At 37.5% G+C, this 25993-nt stretch overlaps 1 protein-coding gene across 3 annotated transcripts in view; it reads left to right on the top strand.

Moving 5' to 3' along the window:
- grh (grainy head) overlaps nucleotides 1-25993 on the top strand; it is a 161999-nt gene that overhangs the window by 76819 nt on the left and 59187 nt on the right. For 2 of the 3 annotated variants that reach the window (XM_034982979.2, XM_034982972.2), the window contains exons 3-5: nucleotides 12175-12378; nucleotides 22182-22344; nucleotides 22717-23133. In XM_034982979.2, the coding sequence (XP_034838870.2) occupies nucleotides 12175-12378; nucleotides 22182-22344; nucleotides 22717-23133 (784 nt within the window). The remainder of the gene's footprint in view (nucleotides 1-12174; nucleotides 12379-22181; nucleotides 22345-22716; nucleotides 23134-25993) is intronic. The other variant, XM_034982983.2, reaches the window with a different exon arrangement.

Here is a 25993-nt window from a genome sequence, read left to right as displayed (position 1 = left end):
TAGGCTTGTTGTTAGAACGGTTTGCGAGATGGGTATGTTGTTTACATAGCGGTATATAAATTCCAAAGGAAAGATCTTAATAGGCTCCGAGCTAGGTGTTCGTTAAATAATTTCTATTCTTATCCTGACCACAGTCATAAATTTGAAAGCTTGCTAAATAACTGCGTTCTACTAATAAGTCAGGCAGCTTATCTAAAATTCTTTAGTTAAACAAAGCGATATCACAGCTGGATGCATTAAATCACTTTTGCTTTAAATCCGTGGGCAGTGTCTCCGATGTTTCGGGCATGCCTAATTGCTTCGCGATTTAATTATAGTTGCCGGAGTTCAGTATAATCGCTCATAAATCACATTATATAGATACCTGTCACACTGAACCTGTTTCAATTCGCAGGGCATAATGCGCGCTGCGCCGCTTTGTGCCAAAGTGTCCCACCTAATTTATGCCTTCATGCTCATTTTCAGATAGCATCCGAAAGCTTTAAAGTCAGAGGAATATAACAATTTTTTATTATTCAGTATTACTATTCACCCTTTGCGAACGTGAATTCGATACTGTATTATTTTTATAATTTATAGATTATACCTTCTCATTGTAAGGAGCAGTTTTAATCGAAACATTATTATTTTACACACAATTGAAAATATTTACATTTCCATTGATCCGATCATAATATAAGTAACTACCTCGCTTCGAAGATCCTTCAAAGCTACAGTTGGGACTTTTAGGGTTCCGTAATTAAACTATACTGAAAATGACATATCTCACAATGACATTCTTTAATTTTTACTGTGTTGGACTTTCTGCTTGCATGGTGCATGCTATATATAGGTATACATCTACTCTACGTTACGTATAGATTTAATTTAATTTAATTTAAAACAACTTTATTGTTAATAGATTTACAGAGAGTAAGAATACAGGATACACTTGAAAAACAAAGGGGAATAGATGTTACGGGTAAAGTTGGAAGTTGGAATAAACTTAGGTTTACCTGGGTTTAGGTACCAATATTACCCAAGGTTCTTGGGTAATGTCTAAATAATAATGAAAAATGAGTTTTAATTCGGAGTTTACCCACTCATTTACTAACTCACCTAGGTGTATCCAATGCTTACTGGGTAATGTTAGTTTAATTAATTAGAGACCCCCAATATAGTGAGTGGTCTCTTCCGTCGGCCCGGTCGACGGACGGAGCCCCGCTTCGCATGGCTCCTTTTTTCTGGGTGGTTTAAAAAGAAATAACCAATCCGAGTCGGAGTGCCCTAAGTCCTGAGCTCGCTTCGCTCGCTCTTGATAGTGGAAGCGGGGGGAGGAAAGAGTACTAGGTATGTAATGGAGCCATGCATTTCTTCCAACCCGAAAAGGATACAATATCTCTAAGAGCATAAACATTTTCCAACCTAACATTATCCAGCCATAGTTGGGTAGGTGAGTATGGGTAAATTCCGAATTAAAATTTATTTTATTTATTATTCGAACTTTACCCAAAACATTTGGATAATACTAAGTTAACCCGTGTAAACCTAGGCTTACTACATCTTGTAGCATTACCCGTAACATAGATATTAGATAAATATATCTCGACTCTAGTATCATAAGGTCGGATGTGGATTTTTGCTACTTTTCAGGAGAGCCAAAACAAAAATGCTAGGGAAATCGGGTCATAATTTCTAAACTACTAGAGATACAATTTCAGTTGTTTCTGTAATATTTAACACTTAACTGTACTTATCATTAACCATTACTAGAAATACTTTATCATTAATAAATAAAATGTAAACTCACAATTTCTTCAAAATGGACGATATGCGACTTTATGCTGGTAATATTCGTAACTGTGCTAAAAAAGTGTGTGCATAAGTTGTAAACCGACTATATGGCTGCAATTTTTACTATTACAAATTTAAAATAAAAGTCGGATCTATTACTTAATATTTCATAATACGTCTTAACTGATTATACATAAGTAATATTCGGACAAAAGATCACAGTAGTTATCTCACAAAAAACATTTAGGAGTTTTGTGAGATAGCAAAAATGTACCTATCTGATTTTTCTGAAACTGATTAGTTAGATCTGAAACATAATAATTGCATTCGCCCGATAGTCTGACCATTGCATCCGTGTAAACCTTGTGACTTCTGAATGAATGAAAATAACATTTACAAATTCACAAATAAAGCCCATTAATTAAAAACAACGGCCAAAAATTGGAAAAAAATTTACAAAGTAATTAGAAACCTACAGTGGGCCAAACATTTTTTGTGGAATTGCATACATGACGGTTATATCAATATAGAAATCTAAAACATGCCAACATAACATAGCCTGATTTTCCTTATAATGATTAGGTACGTAAAGTAAGAATGGGGGCAGCAGGTACCTACTGCAAAAGTTGGTTATATTTTACAGTGGATAATGGTTTCTCATTATGTCGTATATTGGGCGAAAGCGGGGAAGAATTTTTAAGTTTATATGTACCTATAACATACTAATGAAATACAAAAAAGTCTTCTTTAAAGTAAGTAGTTTAATAAAAAATTAACACCCAGCATTATTGCGTTAGTTGTAGCCAGGTAATATATTCCGAAATCTGAAAATCCCCACCGTTCTTATTTTTTTTTTGATATAACAAACGGTCTATCACCTTTGTAAAGGGATGTGGTCTTTAAAAATATGTTGTAGTGCCAAATCAAACTTATCAAAAAGTTTTGTTTCCTTCGCATGTTCATGTAAACTGTGACCAATCTCTTAGTTTAGTAATCTGCATTGTTTTCAGCTGTTCCCTTTTTTTCTATTTGTGCTTGGATTACATCTTACTCCACGTAGGTACATGTTGCATTTTAGCATAAAGCTTGTGATTTATCACTTTTTAGTGTGGCAATCATTATAATAATCATAAGTAAGCCATAACGATTATCATGCTCCGATTATGACTGACACAATTTTCAGACCACAAAGTCAATTCTTCAACAATTTCGAGAATACTTTGTTTCTTCTCTAGTAGATTAATGAAATAAGACAAGATACTGTTTTATTCCTTCCGCTGCAGCTGATGTTTTCAGACCACATTAAAGTAGCAACACTGCTGGTAGCATCATGAATTGTTTTTAAGGTGCAGAAACTACGCAGGTATAAGGATTTACTGTTAGTCAAATCCGGCATTGCCACTTTTGTAATAAAAAAAATACTTTCTGCTTTCTTGAAAATTCCATTGCTTCTGTTTCGACTGTTCTTTTTAACAGATACTTTTTTAAACAGTTTCTTTCGTGTTTTAGTTAAGTTTTTTTATTTTTTTACTTTCACTTTTATTAGTTGTTTAATTAATAAATTAATTTATACTACATTTATATTTAAATTAATAAAGCTTCCTATAATTAGGTATGTTTCGTTAGAATCACTATCATCACATATTGTAGGTGACTTATAATTTCTGCTCTCGATTAATATCAAATTCGGTCGATTATAAGACGGGTAAAGAAGAAAAAAATTGATTAGGTACTCTAATTTTTTAAGGCTACCTTAAAAACTAGGGCAATAAATTTTTGAACTGATGATTTGAACTATGATTCATAAAAAACACCATAAATGCACGGTTTTTTGCTTAGTGGGGTATTATTATAATATAGTTTTAGATTTCCATGGTGTGATTTTCGTGGTCCTAAAAGATTTTCTAGTCTACATTTTCATAATGTCTTCAGCTTTATTCTGGCTCTTTACTTTTTTCCCGCAGTTTAGTCCAAAATTTTGGTGAAATAGGATGGATCTCTTACCTATTAATCACATCAACTTTAATGTAGTCACAAACAAAAAGCTTTATTTCAACTTACTTCCATGAATTTTATTGCAAAATTATTTATATTACAAGGCAAAAAGTCTTAAATGATTCACAGTCCAAATATTAATACAAAAAATTCGAAGCATAACATCTGTTGTGATTTTACCTAACAAAATTATTACATATTTTAGAAGCAGAAGTGCGTAACTGCAGTACCAGCTAGTATTACAAATAAACTAATTTCGTAGCATAATGGTCGAACTCAAAATACATCTATCATTTTTCTCCATTGCTTTGGTGCATACATACGCAAGTCAAAAAATATAATTATGGTTCTCCAAATTTTTAGAATGTGTTCAGATACGACATTATGCATGTATTTATCTTTGCAACGAAAAGAGATAGAAATACTGGTGTCAGCTTGGCAGAAAGAGCCCGAAATGCTCATTACCTTTATGTAAAAAAGTGAGTTTGGTCGGAAGTACACATCCGACCTTATGATACTAGAGTCGAGATATATCACAGCAAAAGAAATACCAATGACAATAATTAATAAACTTACGAAAGGCGCCAAAGTTATTACCACCGTTCAAATAAAATTACTTTGGATTTTATCTTGAATAGATAAAATCCAATTTTTTTTTTTTATATTTTGGATAGGAATTAAATTAGTGTATTATGTTTATTTGAACCACACGCATGCGATCAAATTAAAACAGAAACGGTGTATTTATTGAAAATTTTATTCGGGTAACATCAGGCGCTGCGGGCGTTCCTTCTATCTGTCCGTAATTCAATTTTTAAAACACTTTACAAAGTTAACTAAAGCTTAGTGCGCATCGGTCAAATAGATAACAATGCATCCAAACTAAGTATTGTGACGTCCTAAATAGAAATATAATATTTTGATTAAATTTTGTTATATAGGTACTTATATTTAAAATGCATTTTACAAATCTCTAAATAGTGTCTAAATATTACGTCCTACAAAATTCATTGAAAATAACATATCAAAATAATATTTTGTACGTCACAATATCGCGGATACGATTTCCCTTTCTTAGTTTGGCCGGGTTATATCTACTTATGTATTTTTTGATTTGTCGCCTAAGACATTAGTATTAAATTATTAAATTCCAGTAGTAAAGATAGTAATAACATTTGAAAGACTCATTATTTAAAATGTAGATATACTTATTTTATCCTCTGTGATCAAATGATAACATTATATTTAAGACGATAGCCTAGATGCCATAAAAATAAAGTTCTTGGAGTGGGTTTTTTGTAGTACGAACGGCAGCTTAAGATAATTTGTTTTAAAATGATCAGTGATAAATGTCTGTTGGTTTTTATCGTGTTTACTCGCTGGAGTAATTGCCAGCACAATGAACGTCCAGCCATTCAGTTGTGATCAATAGACAATGGGGTTCAGACGACCTTCAGTCGAGCGAATTTTTATTTCCTCTTTTAATTAATTATTGCTTTAATGCCGAACAAAAAGTCTCTGGCAATTAACAATGTTATTTAATAACTAATTACAATTATAGTTGAATAAAATATTTTCAAAACTCACATTGAAATCTAGATTTTAAAAGAAATACAATAAACAAAAATACCAAACTTATTCTAGAACATAAAAATTATTATGTTCATTTGTATTTTCATTTGAATCTAAAAATAAATGATTTTAAAATCAGATCTTAATTATTTAATTAATTTTGATGACGAAAAGTTTTCTTATTTTTTCTTTTCGGAAACTTAAAAGTTTCTTAAAATAAAATTTGATTTTGCAGTTATTTCAATTTCACTATTCAGAATTACAAAACCCGTATCGCCTCAATAAACCACTCTTTTGTGTTCCGTTTTATATCGCTTCAAAGAATTCTATGATAACAAATCCCTTGACATAGAGTGGCTATTCAGCTCATAAGTACCGCGGCCACGTCTCTGCGCTGGAGACAGACAGCATCCACTGAATACAATGAAATGAACATTTTATAAGTCTAGTGAATAATTCAAATATTCTTCATTGATACCACGTCAAGTTCGCGAACTGTGTCAATCAATGGTCAACGGTTTTATAATTGTTATCAAAATCCATTTTTAAAAACTCTTGTATGAATTCCGTGAATTCATGTTCTTTTTTAATAATACAGTCTATTTATTAGATTTTGATTTAAATTTTTAAGAAATTGTTTTTTGTTCGATATTCAAAAATTATAAATTGACAGACAAAAAATAGCTAACATATATAACATATTATATCTAATATATACCTATCAATTTTTTTTATTCAATGCGATTTTCTCTGATCGATCAATTTTCGTGATTTCGGTCACTGAATACAAAATAATATATGGACTCACTCCTAATCAAAACAGCCTAGAATTGTACTAAAATTGAGTTGTGCCAAAGTTCATGCCTTCGATCTAAACGGTAAGCAAACGGTACTTCTTTCTTTCGTTCTTACGTAAAGTTTTAACAGCTTTGTTCAGTTTTTGCCTCTCCTGTAAAATTTAATTTTGTGCAATTACACTGTTTTGCCCACAAATCGACATTTTAAATTCTAGAGATTCAAGTAGTAGTTACAAGCTAAGAAGGGACATGGCTTATTTAGAGCCCATGTTGCGTTTCCATCTTTAATCTGCGTGGGCACATATTTCCAAGAAAACATTTCTTGTTCGTCGTACATAATGCTGACGAGAAAACAGAAGTAATAATGTTAGCTATACTTATACGGTGAGCAACTCCGTAAATGAATCATCGCATATGCGTTCCTCGTCAATCTACAAAAAGAGGTTTGTCGAAAAATGCTTCTCGTTTGGTTTGTTCTGTGCTCGGAGTAGCTCGAGGCTCGAGCAGTACTCATCCTTTATTTATTTATACCGGTATGAAGAATTCAGTTTTTGCTGACCAATAACAGCGCAACCACAATTTCTAAAAGAGTGAATTCTGTAATTGACGAAATGTAGCAATACGGTGGAATGCCTAAACTCGTTAGCTATAATGGAGTAATACTAAACATTAGATAATGGGTAAGTGTCGTAATAGATAGTTATTATTGTTATTTGTTACTTGAAAATAATTGTTGCTAGAATTTAATTTCCTCATTAAATTTGTAGATTTCTGACACAGCTGCCAGAAAAAAGGAGTGTAATATTTTCAGAGTGTTTCCTTATTTCACCATTTAGATGTATGAGAACCCAAAGATTCTCATATATCAAAAAAATTTAAAAAAATTCAATAAGGCGGCTGCATTATGCCATTTCAAATGTGAATTTTATACTTTCTTTTAACGTTCGATATTTGGTAGGCCAGTCGTGTTCTTTATTATACTAAACTCGGACTAACTCCTGTATAGTTCATAGGAGGATAATATCTCCAATATATTGATATAAAATATTATATTATTATCAGGTAGGTACCTACATACATTTAGATTCTTTGCTTGCATAAGAAAAATTATATAATCTTATCAAGGTAGGTAGTAATTTACAGCTAGTCTACTATTTATGATATCCGTTAAGAAAAAAACCGATCATTTAAAACATTACATTATTAATGTCGTCTTGGCTTAATGACTCATTAGCGGGAACGACGCTAGTTTCTCTTATCAGAGATGATAAAACTCGCGTAGATTTGAGCCGCTCCCTACACTTTCCCTTGCGCCCATTGCACCTGCTGCGATGATGACTGAAGAAGTGAAGCAGTATAAAGGCCTAAATCTTCATAAGACTTCTTGGGGATGAAATCGGGTTAGGTATGTGAGATTTTTAATCACTAAAACCCCTTCGGTGGCCACCCTCACCGCATATTGGAACGTTCTGAGATCTCATAGGTGCCCTTTGTACTCGATGACGATGATGATGATGACCGAGACTTCGGCCGTATGGATTTAGGCTTAGCTCAGACGTAGGTACCAAAGACCACTTTCCAGCCCCTTTAGAACAACAACAAGTGGTCGTGTGTTGTCAGTATACTAAATGAGTATGAAATGTCATGATAGCGCTTAGACGGATGGACTCTTTGAAATCCATCGATTGTATTGTACCTAATGTCGGTTTTGTGGTTTCATCACCACTGCGTGTGTTTTGTGTGCGTAAAGTGGTAAGTTTGAGCTAAGCCTTAGGTTTTTAAAAGTCCCGTGCGGATTGTTTGATTTTCCTGGATAAAAAGAAGCCTAATATGTCCTTCCCCGAGATGCAAGATATTTCTGTAACGTCAAAATCGGTTTAACGGATGAGCCGTGAAAACCTAGAAGACAGACAGACACACTTTCACTCTAATAATATTGGACTTTCACTCTAATGGTATGGATTTCCCATTTAAATTTGAACTTGAATTTTTCACGATCTTTATTTAACATAATATTAGCTAAGGGTAGAGTGAGATACAGTTGAATCTTTCTTTGCAACTTTTTAATTAACAATTTTTATCGATTCGACTGATACAGCGGCTATTTTACTTTTAATACTTAATCTTTATCGGGGCTTTGGTTGTTTTAATTAAAAGATTAATAATGAAGCAATCGAGTCGCGAGCAACGACCGGAGAGGATAAGCACGCCAGGCGGGCGCACGCAACCCTACGAGACATGCGTGTCGCTCCGTTACGACACCTACACCAAATTTTTCCACATGCCCGAACAGCCGAGATAAGCAACGAGCGACGCCAACGTGTTATTTATTAACGAACCGAATGATCGATAGTTGGACGCGACACCGGACGTCGACGTGGACGAGCGCCTTTCGAAATACGCCGCCGCCGCCGCGCCGACTCTTTGCTCACAACTCGTTGCGACTTCAGATAAAATGACTCCACACCTAATTAAATCCAAAATCACTTTTTTGATAGTTTATTTCTTTCCGTGTTCGAATGGCGCTGTCCCACTAAAGTGGGGTCTGCTTTCCAAAAATTTCCCCAGCCACTTGGCGCTGCTTTGTCTCATAAGCATCTGGTTTTTTGATTCTTTAATTCTCAGGTCTGCTATCACGACATCTATATAGCCAGCGCATTCTTGGGCAGCCTCAAGATTTTGCTCCAGGGATGGCAATGTCATTTGACAAACAAACAACAACAAAGACATTTGCTATCGAAATAACTTTGTGGTTGTTAAATTATTTATTTATCGAATAATAAATAATCGAATGCAGCTTTGTCTTCAACTTCCATTCTGACTGCGTCGGTTTCCTATTGTAGTTGAAAACAGTTCAAAGTAGAGAATGCTGAGCTTATAAGCTCGTGAGTGAATCTAGATAGCTTAGGTACTTATATTTTTTAAGAAATATTTATGGTAAGCGAAAACCAAAGTTTTATTAAGGTACTTTAAGAACTTACTATTTACAAGAGTAAATAACACGTACGAAAATTGTTGCTCATAATAATTTAAAATTATTCAGTATAATATTAAATGTCTTTGTTGATTGTTTATAGAAGTTACTTATTCCGAATTTATTTCTCCTAAGTAGGTAAATCATCTTTTTCATAACAATAATGTGAGAGGTGTAACACATAACAAATGCCATATTAATTACTTATTATTGAGAAGATATGCACATTTCGCGTTAAAATCGAGGCTATAGGTACCTACTACGCTACGAGTGTTGTCTAAAAAACGGTTTTAGATAAATGGCCGTATCGAATGCTTTGTTTGCGTTGCACCGATTCCTTCAACCCTTCGCTCTGAGCCATCCGTTCCGCTCTAGCATACGTCACGTCTTGGCGACAGCTGCGCGTGATACTTTCTAATCGTTCCATTCAAACCCAAACAAACAGACGAGAAGGCAAATCGCGAAACCTAAATGGCATGAACAATTGACGATAAAGAAACGATTGGTCAATTAATTATTTATAAATACTTCAAGAGACAATACGTAGATACAATGCTTGATCGATTGAGTGAATGCTGCGTTAAAAATACTTAATCTGAAAATAAATTTTGCAATGATGATTGAAAAGCTCAAGTTGTATAATATTTACTTAGAAGCTGTGATGTGAGCAAAAGTGATAGGAAACGATCGGAAATTCGAGGTTCATGTGCGCAGGGCAGGTTAGACCAGTCCCGATGGCCTCGCAAGGACCCCAGCAAACCTGTTAGATTCGTTGCACGATTTTTACGTGCGCACCTACCGGAATCTCATTCACGTGGTGCAACCTCGCCGCCCGCACCTCGCCACCGGCTGCCAGTTAACTCGTCAAATGACTCACGCTTTAGCTGGTTAAATGCCAGAAGCTGGCTTTTCCAGTTTTCTGAACCAATTCGCATATTCTATTCTTACTTGACGCTAACGTGACATTCTCGAACACCTATGTTAATTCATTGATAGAGTGATGGCCTGCCAGGTGGAAACACGTATGATGACGATATAATGTTTGCTTTAGCCGCTGGTGTACTCGTTTGACTTTTAGCAACTTTTTATCGTATGTGTACCTATATCTATTTACTAAAGATAAGTAGTATCTGTATGCACTAGCTTATGATATTTGCATATTTATAAAAACCATCATTGAATGAAAAGATTTTATTTAGATTGCATCCATTACATTGCTCGCAATTGAAAATTTAGTTAACAGATTGTGAAAATTAGTAATAGGTAGATACTAGATTGCAAAATGTTGCAGCCGATAGTAAATACAGGCTTAAGATTATAAATAACCCAATGTACCTAACTGTAGTAAATATTGATATTTATTATCTATCTGGTCCACTGAGTAATGAAGTGACCTCGTCTTATAAAGAAATAGCCAGTTTTGGTACGGATTGAGATTTAGTAACTTAAGATTATGTCATTAGTTAACTATGCGGAAAATGTAGTAACTGTTTAAGTAGCATTTTGTTATGCCATTACAGAGTGGCTATGATTGCGACTTGATAGCGATTGTTATTATAATAACAATAAATAATGGCGTCCCGTGATACCAACAAACTACCAGGAACAGGAATCAGGTAGAACTACGATCCGGTCAAACTCGTCCGACGCGTGCTTCCACCATTTTTTATTTATTTGTCTGCATCGTCGGATACCGCTGGGCGTGACGTCAGACAACCTAAACTGGTTGGCGAGGGAACAGGGATTTGCCTCGTATCCTTCCGGTTCTGCAAGTGGTACGGACCTGTTCTACATTCAGGTTATGCAGCAGCAAGCGACCCGACCCGTGTGACGTATGGCTGCCCGTTCGAGCCTACGATCGTTAGCGAACTTCCGAATTAGGTATCGTTAAGCCTCGAGGCTGCTAAGTCGGTGGCAGTCCTGACAGTAAGCAAGTTTAGGCGACCGGCCACTTGGCCTGCTGACTCACGATTGTCTGCAACAATTAGCGTATGTGTATGTAGGTATTATATCGACGTATTATGCGATGACGACCACTGATGGATACCATCAAAGGTCAGCATCCGTACCAAAATGGTCACGCCTAATAACTGGTTCGTAAGATGTAGTCGGTCCAGTTGTAAAACTACAGGCTTGGGATACCAGTATTTTACGTTTACTTCATTGATACGACACACTCAATGGAAATTGGTGAGTTGTTTCATATTCGTCATCATCAGGTTTGCATCTACAGACAATCCAAGTAGCCTTTTAAACTTATGTCATTCAATGTTGTATTACTGTTCCTTTTATCTATTGTTTGGGTGAGTGTTGCCGTTCAACCCGGCACTCGCGTTGTGGCGATCAATATGATATAAATATTATTCTTACTGAATAAATAAACACATTTAGAATTAATTAGATATTATAATAATATTACTTCGCGTAGATCTGTCTTCTTATCTATTAGCTAGCTTTTGCCAGCGACTTCATCCGCGTGGAATTAGATTCTTAAAAATCCCGTGTGCGTCAACTCCTTGTACTTATAGGTAATCCTCTTCCTGTCTAGGAAAAACCCTTTTAATTTTCCTACCCTTTCCTTAAATCTTGAAATAGTCTATAAAGTTTACACCTTTAAAGTTTAAGTTTAAGGGTGTCTGGCAGGGGGTTGCCATGATACTAAGTGTCTGGCAAATGCATGACGTGATTTGCAACACTATTTCGAATAAAATAAAATAAATTAACCTTTATACTTTGACATAAAAATTTTAAAACCTTTTTTACCTGCTATCTCCCAAAGACACCATGATCCAAACTTCATAGTCGCTGATCGTTCTTCCCTGTGTTGGGGATAATTAAATACGCAGAAAAACTTTCAGCTTTTATAAAATAACGGCCCTCGTGTGCTCTAGTCCATTATGATGATGACTTGATATCTAGGTTATCTCTAACTTGTCAGCATCTTACAAAATGTTGTGCCAACGACAACTCTTAATTGTTGTGAATACAAAATGTACCTAACCACAACGTTGTTATAATAATTTAATTAACTGTGTGATTAATTTAATTAATTTTTTTGAACAGGAGACGCAAGGAATTAATGGAGGTCAGCGGTGATTCCTGGCGAGCATACTACGCGGGGGGGTCGGAGCACCCGCTGAGCGCGGCCACCTCCGCCGTGCTGGGCGTCGCCGACGATCCTCAGCCGCAGCCCCTGGTCACTGAGTACTATAAGCTGCCTCCGCTGGCACAGGATTCGCATCTCAACCTGCACAAGGAAGTTTGGCAGTGAGTTTATATGGATTAACTAGCTTAATATGTTTTAGGGTTCCGTATCCAAAGGGTCACGGGTCTCTAACTCTCTATTTTATTTATTTTTATGTTTCATGTACCAAAATTGTAGCTACAAAGTAATAATAAATTGAGTTACATTGGAAATGCTTATCTCTAAACAGAGATTTCTTCCAGCTTCCCATTCAAGATTGTTAGTAAGGCGTATTAAGAAGTGGCGGTGGTGGTGAAAAATACGGTTCATAAAGTAATTTGTAAGCTGTGACCAAAACAAACAAGCATTTCTTGGGGCTTACCCAGTGGCGTGCACAGGGTTTGAAGAAGCCAGGGTAGGCACTAGTTAAGTAGGAGCCTGTTTACTGGCAGGTCACTATGAAAAATATGCATTGAGCTATTCAACTGGGGTACATTTATGCCTCTATGACCTGCACGCCACTGGGCACTTAAAACACAATCTACCTACCTACCTGGTTTTAAAAAAATGTTCATAAATATGTACGGAACCCTAAAAGAGCGAAGTCTGACTCGGACTTGGCTGTTTTTTATTCCATCACAAGTTAGCCCTTGACTGCGATCTCACCTAGTGGTAAGTGTTGATGCAGTCTAAGTTAGTAGCATACTAACTTGGAAGGGATTTTATTAAACCCTCTCCTACCCCTTATCGGTTTCTACGCGTCATCGTACCGGTACGCTAAATCGCCTGGTGGCATGGAATTGCCGGTAGGGTCGTAACTAGCCACGGCCATAGCTTCCTACCAGACCAGATCAGAGAAAATTAAGAAATAATAATTTCTCAATTTGGCCTAGCCGAGAGTCGAACCCAAGTCCTCCCACTTATAAGACCACAGCGCTCACAACTGCGCCAGGGCGTTGTAGACCTAAGTATAAAGGTCAATCAATCTACGTGCTGGTGGGCACTTTAAAAGATTTCAGTACTTTCACCCCTTCGAACAGACAAGATGCAGCGGTTTGACTTTCCTCCACTTACAACCTGTACCTAGTAGGTACCTACCTTATGCAGAATGTAGTTACGGTTAGGTTATTTTTATAGTATAAAATTATCCAAAAAATAAGGCTGTTTTGATGTGAGAAGTTTTTGTTTCCTTGCCTATTATTATTGGTATGAGATAAACGTAGAATAATAATTAATTAATATGCAAACTATGAAAAACAATAAAAAAATATTCTGCTAGGTTCCAAGTCCGAAGGTATATTACAAAGGCGGAAAAATACTTAATAATTAGGTATATCAAGGTCGAAAAAACAAAATTATACATATTTTATGAATTTGATCATCGTCCAGATCGAACTTGATTCCGGAAAATCAATCATCGATTCTCACGGCCGTATATTACGCCGAAGTTCGTGTATAGCGGCAATTATCATTATAATCGACAAATATCGAAGCTTTGTGAATACGAAATGAATTCGCGTAAAATTTATACGAATACTATGATAATATTGGATCTTTATTTTTTGTACGAGCAGTTACAGTTCCAGGCGGGGTGCTGTGCTGCCGGTCTCACGGCCGAGTACACAGAGACTGAGGCCGCGTGGCTTCCGCCCCAAAGAAAGGTGTAAGAATAACAAATAATAAAAATGTTAATGTTCCACTTAATAAATCATAGGCGCTCATTTGAATACGTATAGCAGGATTATCGAAATAAGAATTTGCAACTGCAGTGAACATCTTATCCCCTATACGCTGCTCCCACTTCTGTGTATATCATTTGAATATTACCATATTTTTGCATAACGACTGCGAGTGCGAATATCTTGGGAGATTTTATAAAAACTTATGTTTCAAATTTGTATTACCTACCTACCTATCTACTATGGAGCAATAAAATTGATATTCGAACGAAATAAAATCACCATACTGCAGGAATTGTATCGTTTAAATTATATAGGTAGCTAATACCCAATTTTCCTAAAATATCTATTTCGTATTTTAGAATACTTACTGATTGATATTTTTATAACTTAAGGGTCATAATAATAATAGAAACAGTTAAAAATGCGGCTAAAATGTCCACATTTAATAAATCCACTCAAAAAAGATAGGTTGTCGTATTCTCTGCTATTCCCATAGAAATACGACCCCGATCAAATTATGCTCGCTCTTTGAAAGAGGTTGTTAACAGCATCCTTTCAATGCCACAAAAATGAGCAAACTCCGTGTCACACTCCTATTTACTATAAAGAATGCATAATGTTCACTTCACACTCTACGCTTATTCTTTTATTAAAATTTTATTACATTTCATAAACTTATTGTATCATGATAACGGATTTTAATTCTTGAACATTTTAAACATATTTTAAAATAGGTAGGTATAGGTACTTTATTGAAGAAATAATAAACGATCAGTACCTACTATCTAAACAACTCAAACGCCATTTTTGTAACATGTGGAGCACAGATTAATTCATTTAGGTACCATTAACACCACTCTTAATTTAATAATTAATTAAAAAGTTAATTAAGTGAGGCGCTCTTTCGACGCCTAATATTGCAGGTGAATTCAATGCTTATTGCCATGATCTACATATAATTACAGTGCACTTAGTAGATAGGTACCTACTTATTATTATTTGTAGAGATAAACACATCCGCGTGATCAGTGATCACTATGCCCACGGCTCAGCTCAAGGATCGACGGTGGTGACAGTTTTCGGCCTGTCATCCTCGTCACTGTTTACGGGAGTGCATAAACACAAATAATGACAATAGACGGATGTGGCTGGAAGCGGCTCACATTGACAAGGACGCCCAGGACTTGTCTCGGCGCATTGTCGGCACGCGTCCCACGCGCCGGCTCCAACGTGTGCTGCTATTTCTCATTCATACATTCAAAATTATAACGAATGCTCAACTCGCCCGCACCCATCCGTGAGCGCAGCGTCGACGATCGCGTTTGTATGCTAATCCGATATATAGTTCAGTGCCATAGCATCGTCAGTTTCGGTGCGCTGTTTGTTGTCTAAATCGCTCGTAATATTTGAATTGAATGCACGCTAGATGTAGAAATTAACTAGTTCGAGCTGTATATTATGTTACTTCCAAATCGTAGGCGTGAAGCATGTTTCGTAAACGCGCTGCGTAGAGCGCGGGCGCAACTAGCCAGTCGCCACCTGTAGGCTGCCCAGGGCCGGGGAAATTATAGCTATCGAGTGAAAACGGCCATAACCATTAATAGTTGTCGGTGGCTCTCGAATGCTGTCTCGAAGATTAGCATAGAAACGCTCGCCGGGATGGCCCCGGGAGGGCCTCGACCTCGCGACCCTGTCACCGTTCGTGGCTGCATGCTTTGCAAATAACGGGAAAATACTCTAATGTCACCACACTTTGTATTAAGCATTAATTGTAGAACTACGCTTGATTATTAGAAATTATAACGGGATCATTGTAATGATTTAATAGTTATTGTGTTATAAAACATCATTAATACTTAAAATGGAGTTTCATTAAATTATGCACTGTAATAAATTAGCAAATTAAAATTTCCTTTGGATCGTCGCGATTGCTTGGCAAAAACTTGAAGCTGGGACCGTGTGACCCATTTAGAACTAGAACCGGTTTCCTCTTGAAGATATATCTGTATTGTTAATGCCACAACAGTTAATACCATTCAGTTCCCCCGTATAAGGCCTACCCTCTTATAAAGTAATGCATAAAAAGAAGCAACATCGTTATGTCCCCACAGTCAGCCGGAACATAGCGAAATATGAAGTCGGGGCTTGACCATTCTTCTTGACCGTTCTTTATCTACAGCACATATCCTATTCAAATGACGACAAGTCAAAATTACAATTAATGTTGGTATGGTAGCCGTTGCGAATTATTACCTACAGTCTTCCTACAGCTGTCGTTCGTGTTTTTACTAAGTATACCTACAGAGACGACGAGGATTGGAGCGATTGAATCACGCCGAAAGCTTCATTATTTGTTTATGATGTACGCAATCAAACATTTATTTTAATGGCTGAGACAAATGGCGAAATCTTTTTCAATTAAAGATTTTGATAACGTATTAGTTCCGTGAGAAAAGTAGCAATAAACCTACATTTGGTCTCATGATATATTCAAATAGAATGAAATAACGTTTCTCACATCCGCTGCAAGCACCTTCTTCATCTCGCTTTAATGCTCAATAGATTGTAATCTATTCGTCAAACGATGTATAAACTGTCGTCGCCTTTGATTTTAATCTGGCGCAACCCAACTCTCGTGATTCCCTAGAATAAGAAATTATTATTTATTTTAGATTTTATCTTGAACGATTACAGAGTATGCAGATGCGCAGTAATTTTAGCGTTAATTAAATATTCAGACGTAACCTATAACGTAGACAGGCGATTGCGTGGTTAATATAACCGTATATAAGATAACTATCAGTGAATAACGTGGAAAATTAATGTTCACATAGGTAAATGAGTTTTTACTGCTTCATTTAAATACCGATTTAAGAGCTATTTTTGTATAAAATTAGTTGATCCGCCCCGGCTTCGTTCGAGTGGAATTTTAGAAAATCAAGACCTATCAAACCTACCTGCCAAATTTCATGATTCTAGGTCAACGGGAAGTACCCTGTAGGTTTCTTGACAGACAGACAACAAAGTGATTCTATAATGGTTTTGTTTTTCCTTTTGAGGTACGGAACCCTAAAAATGAGGGCCTTCCATACAAACTTCCGGTATTGTTTTACTTTTGAGAGTTTTTTTTGTGTCGGAGGTTTTAAAGTTTTTAGTTTAATTTTTATATTATAGGTGATTATTTTAAAAACAAACTTTTTTCAGGTTAAACAAAAATTATAAAGCTGATAATTTCTTGATACCTTCCTACTAGTATAATTTCGTAAAGTCGAGGGGTAACTACCCTCCCTCTAAGAACTACATTGTCGATATTTTTTCATGTGTGAAAGGGTGTTAAGTAAACATTGCAAATAATTATAAAGGCGATTGCATATGCGCGATGCGCGAGACACATTCGAAATGTGCATTCATTTAAAATTTTGTATTTGTATGCAAAAAGTAGCTCGAATGCTTGAAATGAAGTTCATTCTTACGATTATCACTGACAATGTTATGCTAATCCAAGGCAACGTGACACCGATATCAGATTATAGATGTTTGGGAAAGTTATCTTGTTATATTTGTAACGGTTTTTTATGTGTAGCATTTCGTACCTACATCTAGGTATCTCTGTTAAATGAAAACGTACCTCTTAGATAGTAGGTAACGACAATGAGCACTTTGATATTATTTTGATTTACCTACCTATACTGTATACATATAACTTTACGTAGGTGAGGTTTAGGTAGCTCACCCTTGTACCTAATAACATCAACTGATTATACAATGAACCAGAAGCTTAATTTGCTGTAAACCGCTGAAACAGGTCGAATCTGTATGGTGCAACATGCAGCATGCGAAATGCACCGCCCGCCCTCCCACTGCTAAACATGCAGGAAGAAGCAGGCACCAGGCAAGCAATACGCACCACCACCACGCACCACCACACAAATCCCAAACACAATCGACGCACGTTTCGCCCCGACACCGGAGCATCCTCAAGAGATGTAAACCTTACAATGCACAATTGCAAAGATTGCAATGCACTCCCGGTCTCAAACGCGGCAGGCGCGGGTGAAAACCGCTCCGTGAGTTCGAAAGGTCGTCAAAATGTACCTCCACCGCCTTCAGAACAAAGTAGTTTTAAGCTCTCAGCTGTTAGCACAATACTTCACGTCGCAACGCAATGCGAAGCAAACAATGAACATCGACAAGTAAACACAGCATTGTGCTCGGCACATGAATAACGATATATCTACTCCACCTCGCCGCGGGCACACCGCGCTTGGATTAGTGCGAACTTAATTTGCATGCCTTACAAAAAAATTGGCGGCTTATAAACCATGCGTAAACCCTTCAATGTCATAACATAACACGACTGTATTTTTTAAAGGTTTTAAGCTATAGCTGCTATTTTTACCCGACTGTGTAAGGAAAAGGAGTGGTTGTGTTCATAGTATGTTCCTGTTTTTGTTCCTTTGTGATGCTCTATAGAGCTATAGAGCCTAAATGCATGGACTGCCACTGGAAATTCAGGTGGCACTCGCTAGACCGTGGTGTGTGGAAGTTCCTACAAGACAGAGATACCTATGCCATGCAGATGATAATGATGACTTTCCTACGTTTTAATTCAGTTTAGCCATAATTTGGCACCTCCTTACTTTTAATATATAGGACCGCCAGTATCTTGCCAATAGGTAGGTAGGTATAGGGGGGTCTCATAAACTGCTGTAATCAGTAGGTACGCTTTTACCACTTTTACAGCAGACCGTTTTATCACAGGCTGCATTTGTTTATCATCATCGGATACAAAAAAGCTTACCAAAGCTCTCAAATACTCTTTAGCTCGACTTTGTAAGAGTCGATGTTTCATGAGTTGAAATCTCACTCTTACTATCCCATAGACACCAATAGCACCAGCTTTAGGCTCAGTTAAAGGGGAAACGAGAGTAATAGATAGATACATGATCACGTTTGAGCTAAGTAAGCCTTCCTAAAAAACCTTTAGATAAGACGTTCGACTAGATTAATTTTCATGACTATACCTACTTCTTGTATAGCGATGTAAATAGAAACCCATAGGCGTAGAGTAGACAGGGCTTCTATCTTCATATTCAGCCTAAGTCATTTTACTAGCTTATAGTCAAATAAGACCACACAAATAGGTACCTACGGATTTGGCTTGGCAAATGGAGACTTAAATGCGACAGGTTGCTCTCCGATATCTCATACCATCCTGAAATATTTATTGACTCAAACTTAACATTATCGTACGCATGATTTCACACTCATTGCATTCTTTTTGCATTTCGTATTTATATCGTGGGGAATGAGCAATGCGAGAGTTGCAATCGGACACGGCTGGTAAAACGAAGCTCACGGGAGGTCGCGAGTCCCGGCCAATTCGGACGCATGAAATAGTGCTACGAGGGACCCTTATCTAAAATAAACATCTGAGCGCCAATGAAACATGTCTTCAATTATCATAAATCGGCGCGCGCTGACACCGGCCGACGAAAGCCGCGCCCGCGCCACTTGCGGACTGCGGAGGTGGTTGCGTTCACTCACATTCAAACAAATCAAACGAACTTAATGTTTGCTGTCTTTGGAGTATTTGTAATAGTTGTAAACGAATGACTACTACATACTGCGATCATTTAAGATTATTATCAAGTTATTGTACCTGCATACCTACGCAATACCCTAGCTAGTCGCTCCAGAGTAGCTAGTTCATGCAACAGTCAACTCAAAACCGTGCTGGTCTAAGCACCTTGCCTCTCAGCGCACTAAGTATAGGTATATTTGTGACGTGAGACTTGCCCATTTCATGAAGTGTTCGACTATTTCATGTCATTTCGAAATGGTGGCATTTCATAAAATACTTAGTCAACAATAGTAGGGGAGCCCGATAGGCTAAATAGGGATTTACTCGAGCGTCGTGGGGACCTGTTGAATTGTGTAGATTAGGTGCTAAAAAGAAAAAAGTTTGTATGATGTAACCCCTTTTACTGCTGGGGACAGCGCGTACCTATAGGTTTTCAAAAATGTAAAAAAAATATTCATTGACAAAGAAATACTCGAGTGCTCTAGATATTAATAGTATATAATGCGCCCCACGTGTTTTTTTATCACAAAAATATTTATTTACCGGTTTGCATGGTGGGGGTGGTCGTACGAAGGTGTAGAAGGGGGCGCTCTATCTTAGGCTGCATTATCACTTCCCACCAGGTCTAATTGCAGCCAAGCGCGAGTCTATAAATTAAAAAAAAAGAATATAAAAAAGAAAATAAAAATAGACCTAGAATATTTATCGAGTGCATCAGATATTGAGAAGGGATGTTAAGTGGATCCTCAAGTAGCTCCTATTCAAAAAACTGACGGTTTGCACGCAACCAAAGTCATGGCCGATTTTTGAAACTTTGTGACTCTCCCATTTTCTTATGTCACGCTCAAATTGTCAGATCAATGAAATGCACACAGGTCTGCATTTAATTAACTTACCCTGTCTTAATCTGACGCGCTCGAGTAAATCCCAAAATCCCCGCTTGGGCTTTCCTACCACAAAGACTGATCGTCAACGTTTGTCGATTAAACCTGAATCAAATAAGTACAAGAGACAGTTATTTTAATTTATTTTAAAGATAAAAATATAAAAGTTTTTCTTTGTTTCCTACGATTTTTGCAACGGCTCACCAGCTTTTTCTAGTGTCTATCAATGCCATCGAATAGATTCTGTTTATTTAATTGCATGTTTACAACTTTTTTATCCGACTCCCAAAAAGGAGGTGGTTCTCAATTCGGCCCGTTTTTTTTTCGACTTTTTTTAATGTATGTACCTACATCGATATTTTCCAGGTTTCTGGACCGATTTGCAATTTTTTTTTTAAATCAACAGACGATATTTCGGTGGTGGTCCCATAATTTTTTTTGAATCCAACTCCTCAATCCTGATGCTGCAGGGTTACTGCCCGCATAAGCTATCAAGATTCAGGAAGTGTTCATAGTGAATTACCTAATGTTGTAGGTACCAAGTACCTAACGACTTTATAACTTCCCAAAGTCCCAACTCCTCAACCCTGATGATGTAGGGTACAGCACTCCTAAATTATAGTGATTCAGGAACTGCGGATGACGCAATATTATTTTTGGTGCCAAGCATAGACTACACCATTGAACTTGAGATCCCAACTCCTCAATGCTGATGCTGCAAGGTACTGAACTCCTAAGACGTGGGGATTCAGGAATTTCTGATGGTGAATTGATATTTTAGGTACCTATCAAGCAACGGCTTCATGATTACACTCCAAGTCCGAACTTCTCAAACCAGATGATGCAAGGTGCACTCCTTTTGCAAAACGCAAATTTTGCAAATCGGTCCAAAAACCCCGAAAAAATCGGTGTACATACCACCTCCTTTTTGGAAATCGGTTAAAAATAAAAATCAAAATAAACAGTAGATAACTTTGGGACTGGCCACGTTGCCCTGACCCCTGTGGCTGCTTCAGATGGCCGCTCAGGCAAAGCGGGTTTTTACAAGCTGTCGTACCTACTTACTTTAGATAATTTTATGCCTTTATTTAAATTTGTAAGAATTTAAATTTCTCATAGGTCTGTATCATAAATTTAATAAAATACTTTTCCAGCAGTAGGTATAAAATTCTTTTGGAAAATCAATCATTTAATAGGGTTTTTTTTTTCAACTCAAAGTTAAGGTGGCCGCTTTGAGCACACCTCCCCTATAAAGTCACCGGTCAGTGTAAATTGCAGTTGGTTTGTTTAGCTTTTTTAAATCCTCTTAGGCATTGTCTTTTAGACTGAATAAGCCTACCTAAGTACCTGCGTATTGTACCTAGCTGTAGTTTTTATTTATTGGGCGATATTTAGGTAGGTATGAATTTATATTATTACATGTGGGTATTTGTTACAATATGTGGGTGTAATTAACGAAAATGATGCTAAATAGAGCTCCAATAAGTAAATTTTGAAATACTATCTATCATTCGAAACCAATTTTATAAAATAATTATAATGAAGTTTCATAAATCAAGCTCATGGACGAATTCAAGCTAGTCCGAGAGATAATATTATAATTTGGCAGCATGTAGAGCGACAAATGTTAGAGTCTACGGTCTCCGACATTGCGCGCGCTCGACGAGGTCGGTCGTGGAAATAGCGGCGCGCGCGCATCGTCGGTGTCGCCAATCACACCCGTCTCCCCTCCGCAGGGCCGGCGGAGCAGCCAAGGCGGCCAATGGCGCGCACGGGGCGGAGCTGGGCGAGCTCTCGGGCCTGCTCCACGCGGGCCTCGTGAAGCGCGAGCCCGAGGACCTGAGCCGCAAGGTGGTCGACGAGCCCGAGCCGCACGCGCTCAAGCCGCCGCGACACAAGGTGCGTCACACGTCCGCACGCCGCCGTCGCGCGCGCACGCACTCACACACTTTCCTTACCGGTTATTCATGTATTGTTTATCGCTAGCGTACGATGTGCCGAGCATCCCGCTCGAGTCACACTGACCGCGCCCGCCCGCGCCCTAGCACGGCCGGCCAGCGCTGCCCGCCCGGTGCACGTCCGCTTAGGTGATCCGAAGGTCCCCTCCGACGTATCAGGATTATATGTACTCGTATCGTGACTGTGTTGTAATAGAAAGAACGTTGTGTACGTGAAGCGGTGGTTGTGTCTCGACGCGGCATGTACGCGTCGACTTTGCGAAGCGGACAATTGTCGTGGGAGAACGCGTGTAACAGACGCGTGTGTCCGCAGGTGGCGGTCGGCGAGCCCGGCGAAGCGGCGTCGCCGTCTCCGGTACCGTCCCGGGCCTCCTCCGCCGGCTCGCTCCTACCGGACGCGGCAATGTACGCGGCGCAAATGTTTGCGCCCCCCGGCACCCCCAGTCCGACACCTTACGGCGATCAGTACTCGCGCCAGACGACAGCTTTCGCCGGCGAGCCCTACTACCGGGAATACTTCGTCGGCGAAGGCTACCAGCAGAGAGCCGCACCGCCCTACAGTGACACCGAGTCGGCGTCCGCGTCGGCTTTCGGCGATCGATACTCGGCGCCTCGGTACCACAGCAAGAGCGTAATCGCGGCCGCAGGACTCACCGTGGACCTGCCCTCGCCGGACAGCGGCATCGGCGGGGACGCCGTCACCCCCCGTGACCACACCGCCGTACAGCAGGTCGGTGCTACGAGAGACAAGGGCGCGGGCGGGCGGGTTTTCCATCCTACACACACATACACTCTATATTTGCTTTAGATTTAATTAGATTAGTTGAGCTGGCGGGAATATTGTCATATAGGTACATTACAGGCCATGTTAATTGGGGTGGTTTTGATATTTTACACATTTTACCTTAAAAAATTACAAAACATTAGTGTACATAAATAAATCCCAGTGACATCGCACCTGGATTTACTCTGGAAGTTTTGTTAAGCATTAGCATTTTATAATACGAATACAGTGACGAAAGCCCTCCTGCGCTCTTCATCTCTTAACTTACCTTTATATATCTAGGTAGATTTAAATGCTAATAATATTGGTATAGATAGTGTGTGTTCCTACAGTTTCCATGTTGAATACTTTAACTTACCTACCTTACGATTATACACTTACCTATACCCAATTTTCTATGTTATGACATCCATTGACTAATTTTAAGTAGGTATACCTACGTCTTTAAAAACGAATTTTTCCAAATAAATGGTTAAGTTAAATTGCCTTGAAGTATTGAAGATGTAGGTCCTACCTAGTTACCTATAATTTGATGTTGCCGGAGATTAACTTAAATTTACTTGAACCGAATATGATGATAAAAAATCAAATTATCATCAAATATGAATCATCATGATTTTGATTATTTTAGTAACAGAGTATGTTAGTAACCTTGGCTAATATTAAGCTAATTAGATTCTTAAAATTTTATTCATAATTACCTATTAGTGTTTTGAGTAGCTACAACTTAGACAAGTTATGAATAACCGTTGTTATTAGATAATAATTGCAGTAATTACATAATTGATTATCATTGTAGTATCTTTGTACAATAGTCGTGACGCAACGTCAGCTCAGTAATGCGACACGTATAGAAACGGTTGGCATTAGTCGTAAACTTAAAGGCTAACAAATGCTAACATATTTAAAATAACAAATTGACGTGACTCCTGTATAATCAGGCTGCAAACTAAGTGAGTCTGAAGGACTTGTCATTCCTAGGTGTGGCGCTCACGAGCAGCCACTGTGTCAATCTAATTATTTTATCTATCATTGTGTCGCAAACAAAGTTACATTAATATCTTAGAGAACTGTGTAATTGGACAGTTACCTACTGTCTTATAAGACTTTATTATGTAAGTATATACGCGTATATTTAGGTAATACATAGGTAGATATTAAAAGAAAGCTTTCAAATTATTATTATTATAGGTAGGTATGATTCTAGGTGTATATCTAGAATCTATGGTCACTTTGATCACTTTAGAACGTTAGTAGTACCTAAGTATAATATAGGTAGGTATAATAAGGCTGAAATTCATGAAGTGTAAGTACTACTTACACAAAATATTTTTTCATATTCTGCGAATTTGCTATGAATCATGTAAAATATGTATTTTTAAAATAAATTCCTGCACTGGAAAAACTTCAGCCGTTGGTATTTACCATTTTGCAGTCTATGGGCAAAACGCGCTAAGTCAGGTGTTCTGGTAAAACCCATCCAAGGCTGTATTTGAATCATCTTGAACCATGAACTTTGAATGTAATAATACTTTATCTAAAATCTGTAGCTAGAGTAGGTAACTGTATCCGTAGTGAATATTACCGATATGTATATATATATTATGTATTATTGATATGTATTTTAAAAAATACAGAAAAGTAGGCGCAGTAGCCGGCAGGAAATATTGTAAGTAAGTACATCGATCTGTGCAAAGAGGTTTTGTAGAGCATTATCTCTGTCATTGAGATTGAGACCGACAAAACGACACGAGTGACAGAGACAACGCTCTATGAAGCCGAAATCTCTTTCTAAAGGTCGATTTACAATATTTTCTGCCGGCTACTGTAGGTAGGTATGCATATTTTATAACATTAACTACCTAAGAGTATTTTCCGAAAATAAACTAATGAATTAAGATACCTACTCATTTAAAATCTGCTAAACAATTTACATAATATTAGAGGCAATTTAAACTTCAATTTATGTTGTAAAGCATTATAAAAATCTTATGACAACACTTAAAAAGGTTCCACATCCATCAAAATAACAGTTCTGTTGATACTCACAGTTCTGGTTTTTTAAAAATCTGATTGGTAGGTAGGTACATAATAAAACTACCTTATAGGTAAGTAGGTACCTATCTTCTTTACCTATACGGTACTATTATCTACTGGCTAATCTACTTATACCTAACTTTCCTCTTCTCACTTCATTCAGTCGCATTAATTGTTAGTAAGTATATACCTAATTCAATTATTAAAAAAAGGCCCGACTCACTCACTGACTGACTCATCAATGCTAAGCCCAGGCCCTTGTACTCTGTAAGATCTTGCATAGAGGTTCTCTAATGTAGATAAGAAATGTGGCCGGATTTTTCGAAATTCCTACGAGATAGAGAATAAAGAGGATTTATATTTTCGTCGAGCGAAGCCGTGGGCGGTCGCTAAATAATAAAATTTCTAAATTTCGTAGTCTCTATATTCGATTCTTCACGTATTCAAAGTAAGCCTTATTGGAATCTGGGAATGTTGTTAAAAAGAGTAGGTAGGTATGTACATGCACCAAAACAATTGATGAACCTACAAAATTATTTATCTATCTATTCCTATTCAGATTTTGGAAACAAGTTTTAAATAGGCTATTATTTTATAGGTAGGTAGGTACTAGATGATGCCCGTAACTTCGTCTACGTGGAATCAGGTTTATAATACCTAATTCCGTACTTTGTTTTTCCGAAATAAAGATAGCCTTAAATGTCCGTCTCTAGGATGCAAGCTATTTCTGTACCAAATTTCGGATTGGCTGTGAAACGCTAGCAGACTA

Source organism: Maniola hyperantus, chromosome 2 (assembly GCF_902806685.2).
Source record: "Maniola hyperantus chromosome 2, iAphHyp1.2, whole genome shotgun sequence".
In the NCBI taxonomy this organism is placed as follows: Eukaryota; Metazoa; Arthropoda; class Insecta; order Lepidoptera; family Nymphalidae; genus Maniola; species Maniola hyperantus.
Note: the sequence above shows the minus strand (reverse complement) of the source record. Positions and strands in the feature narration are given on the sequence as shown.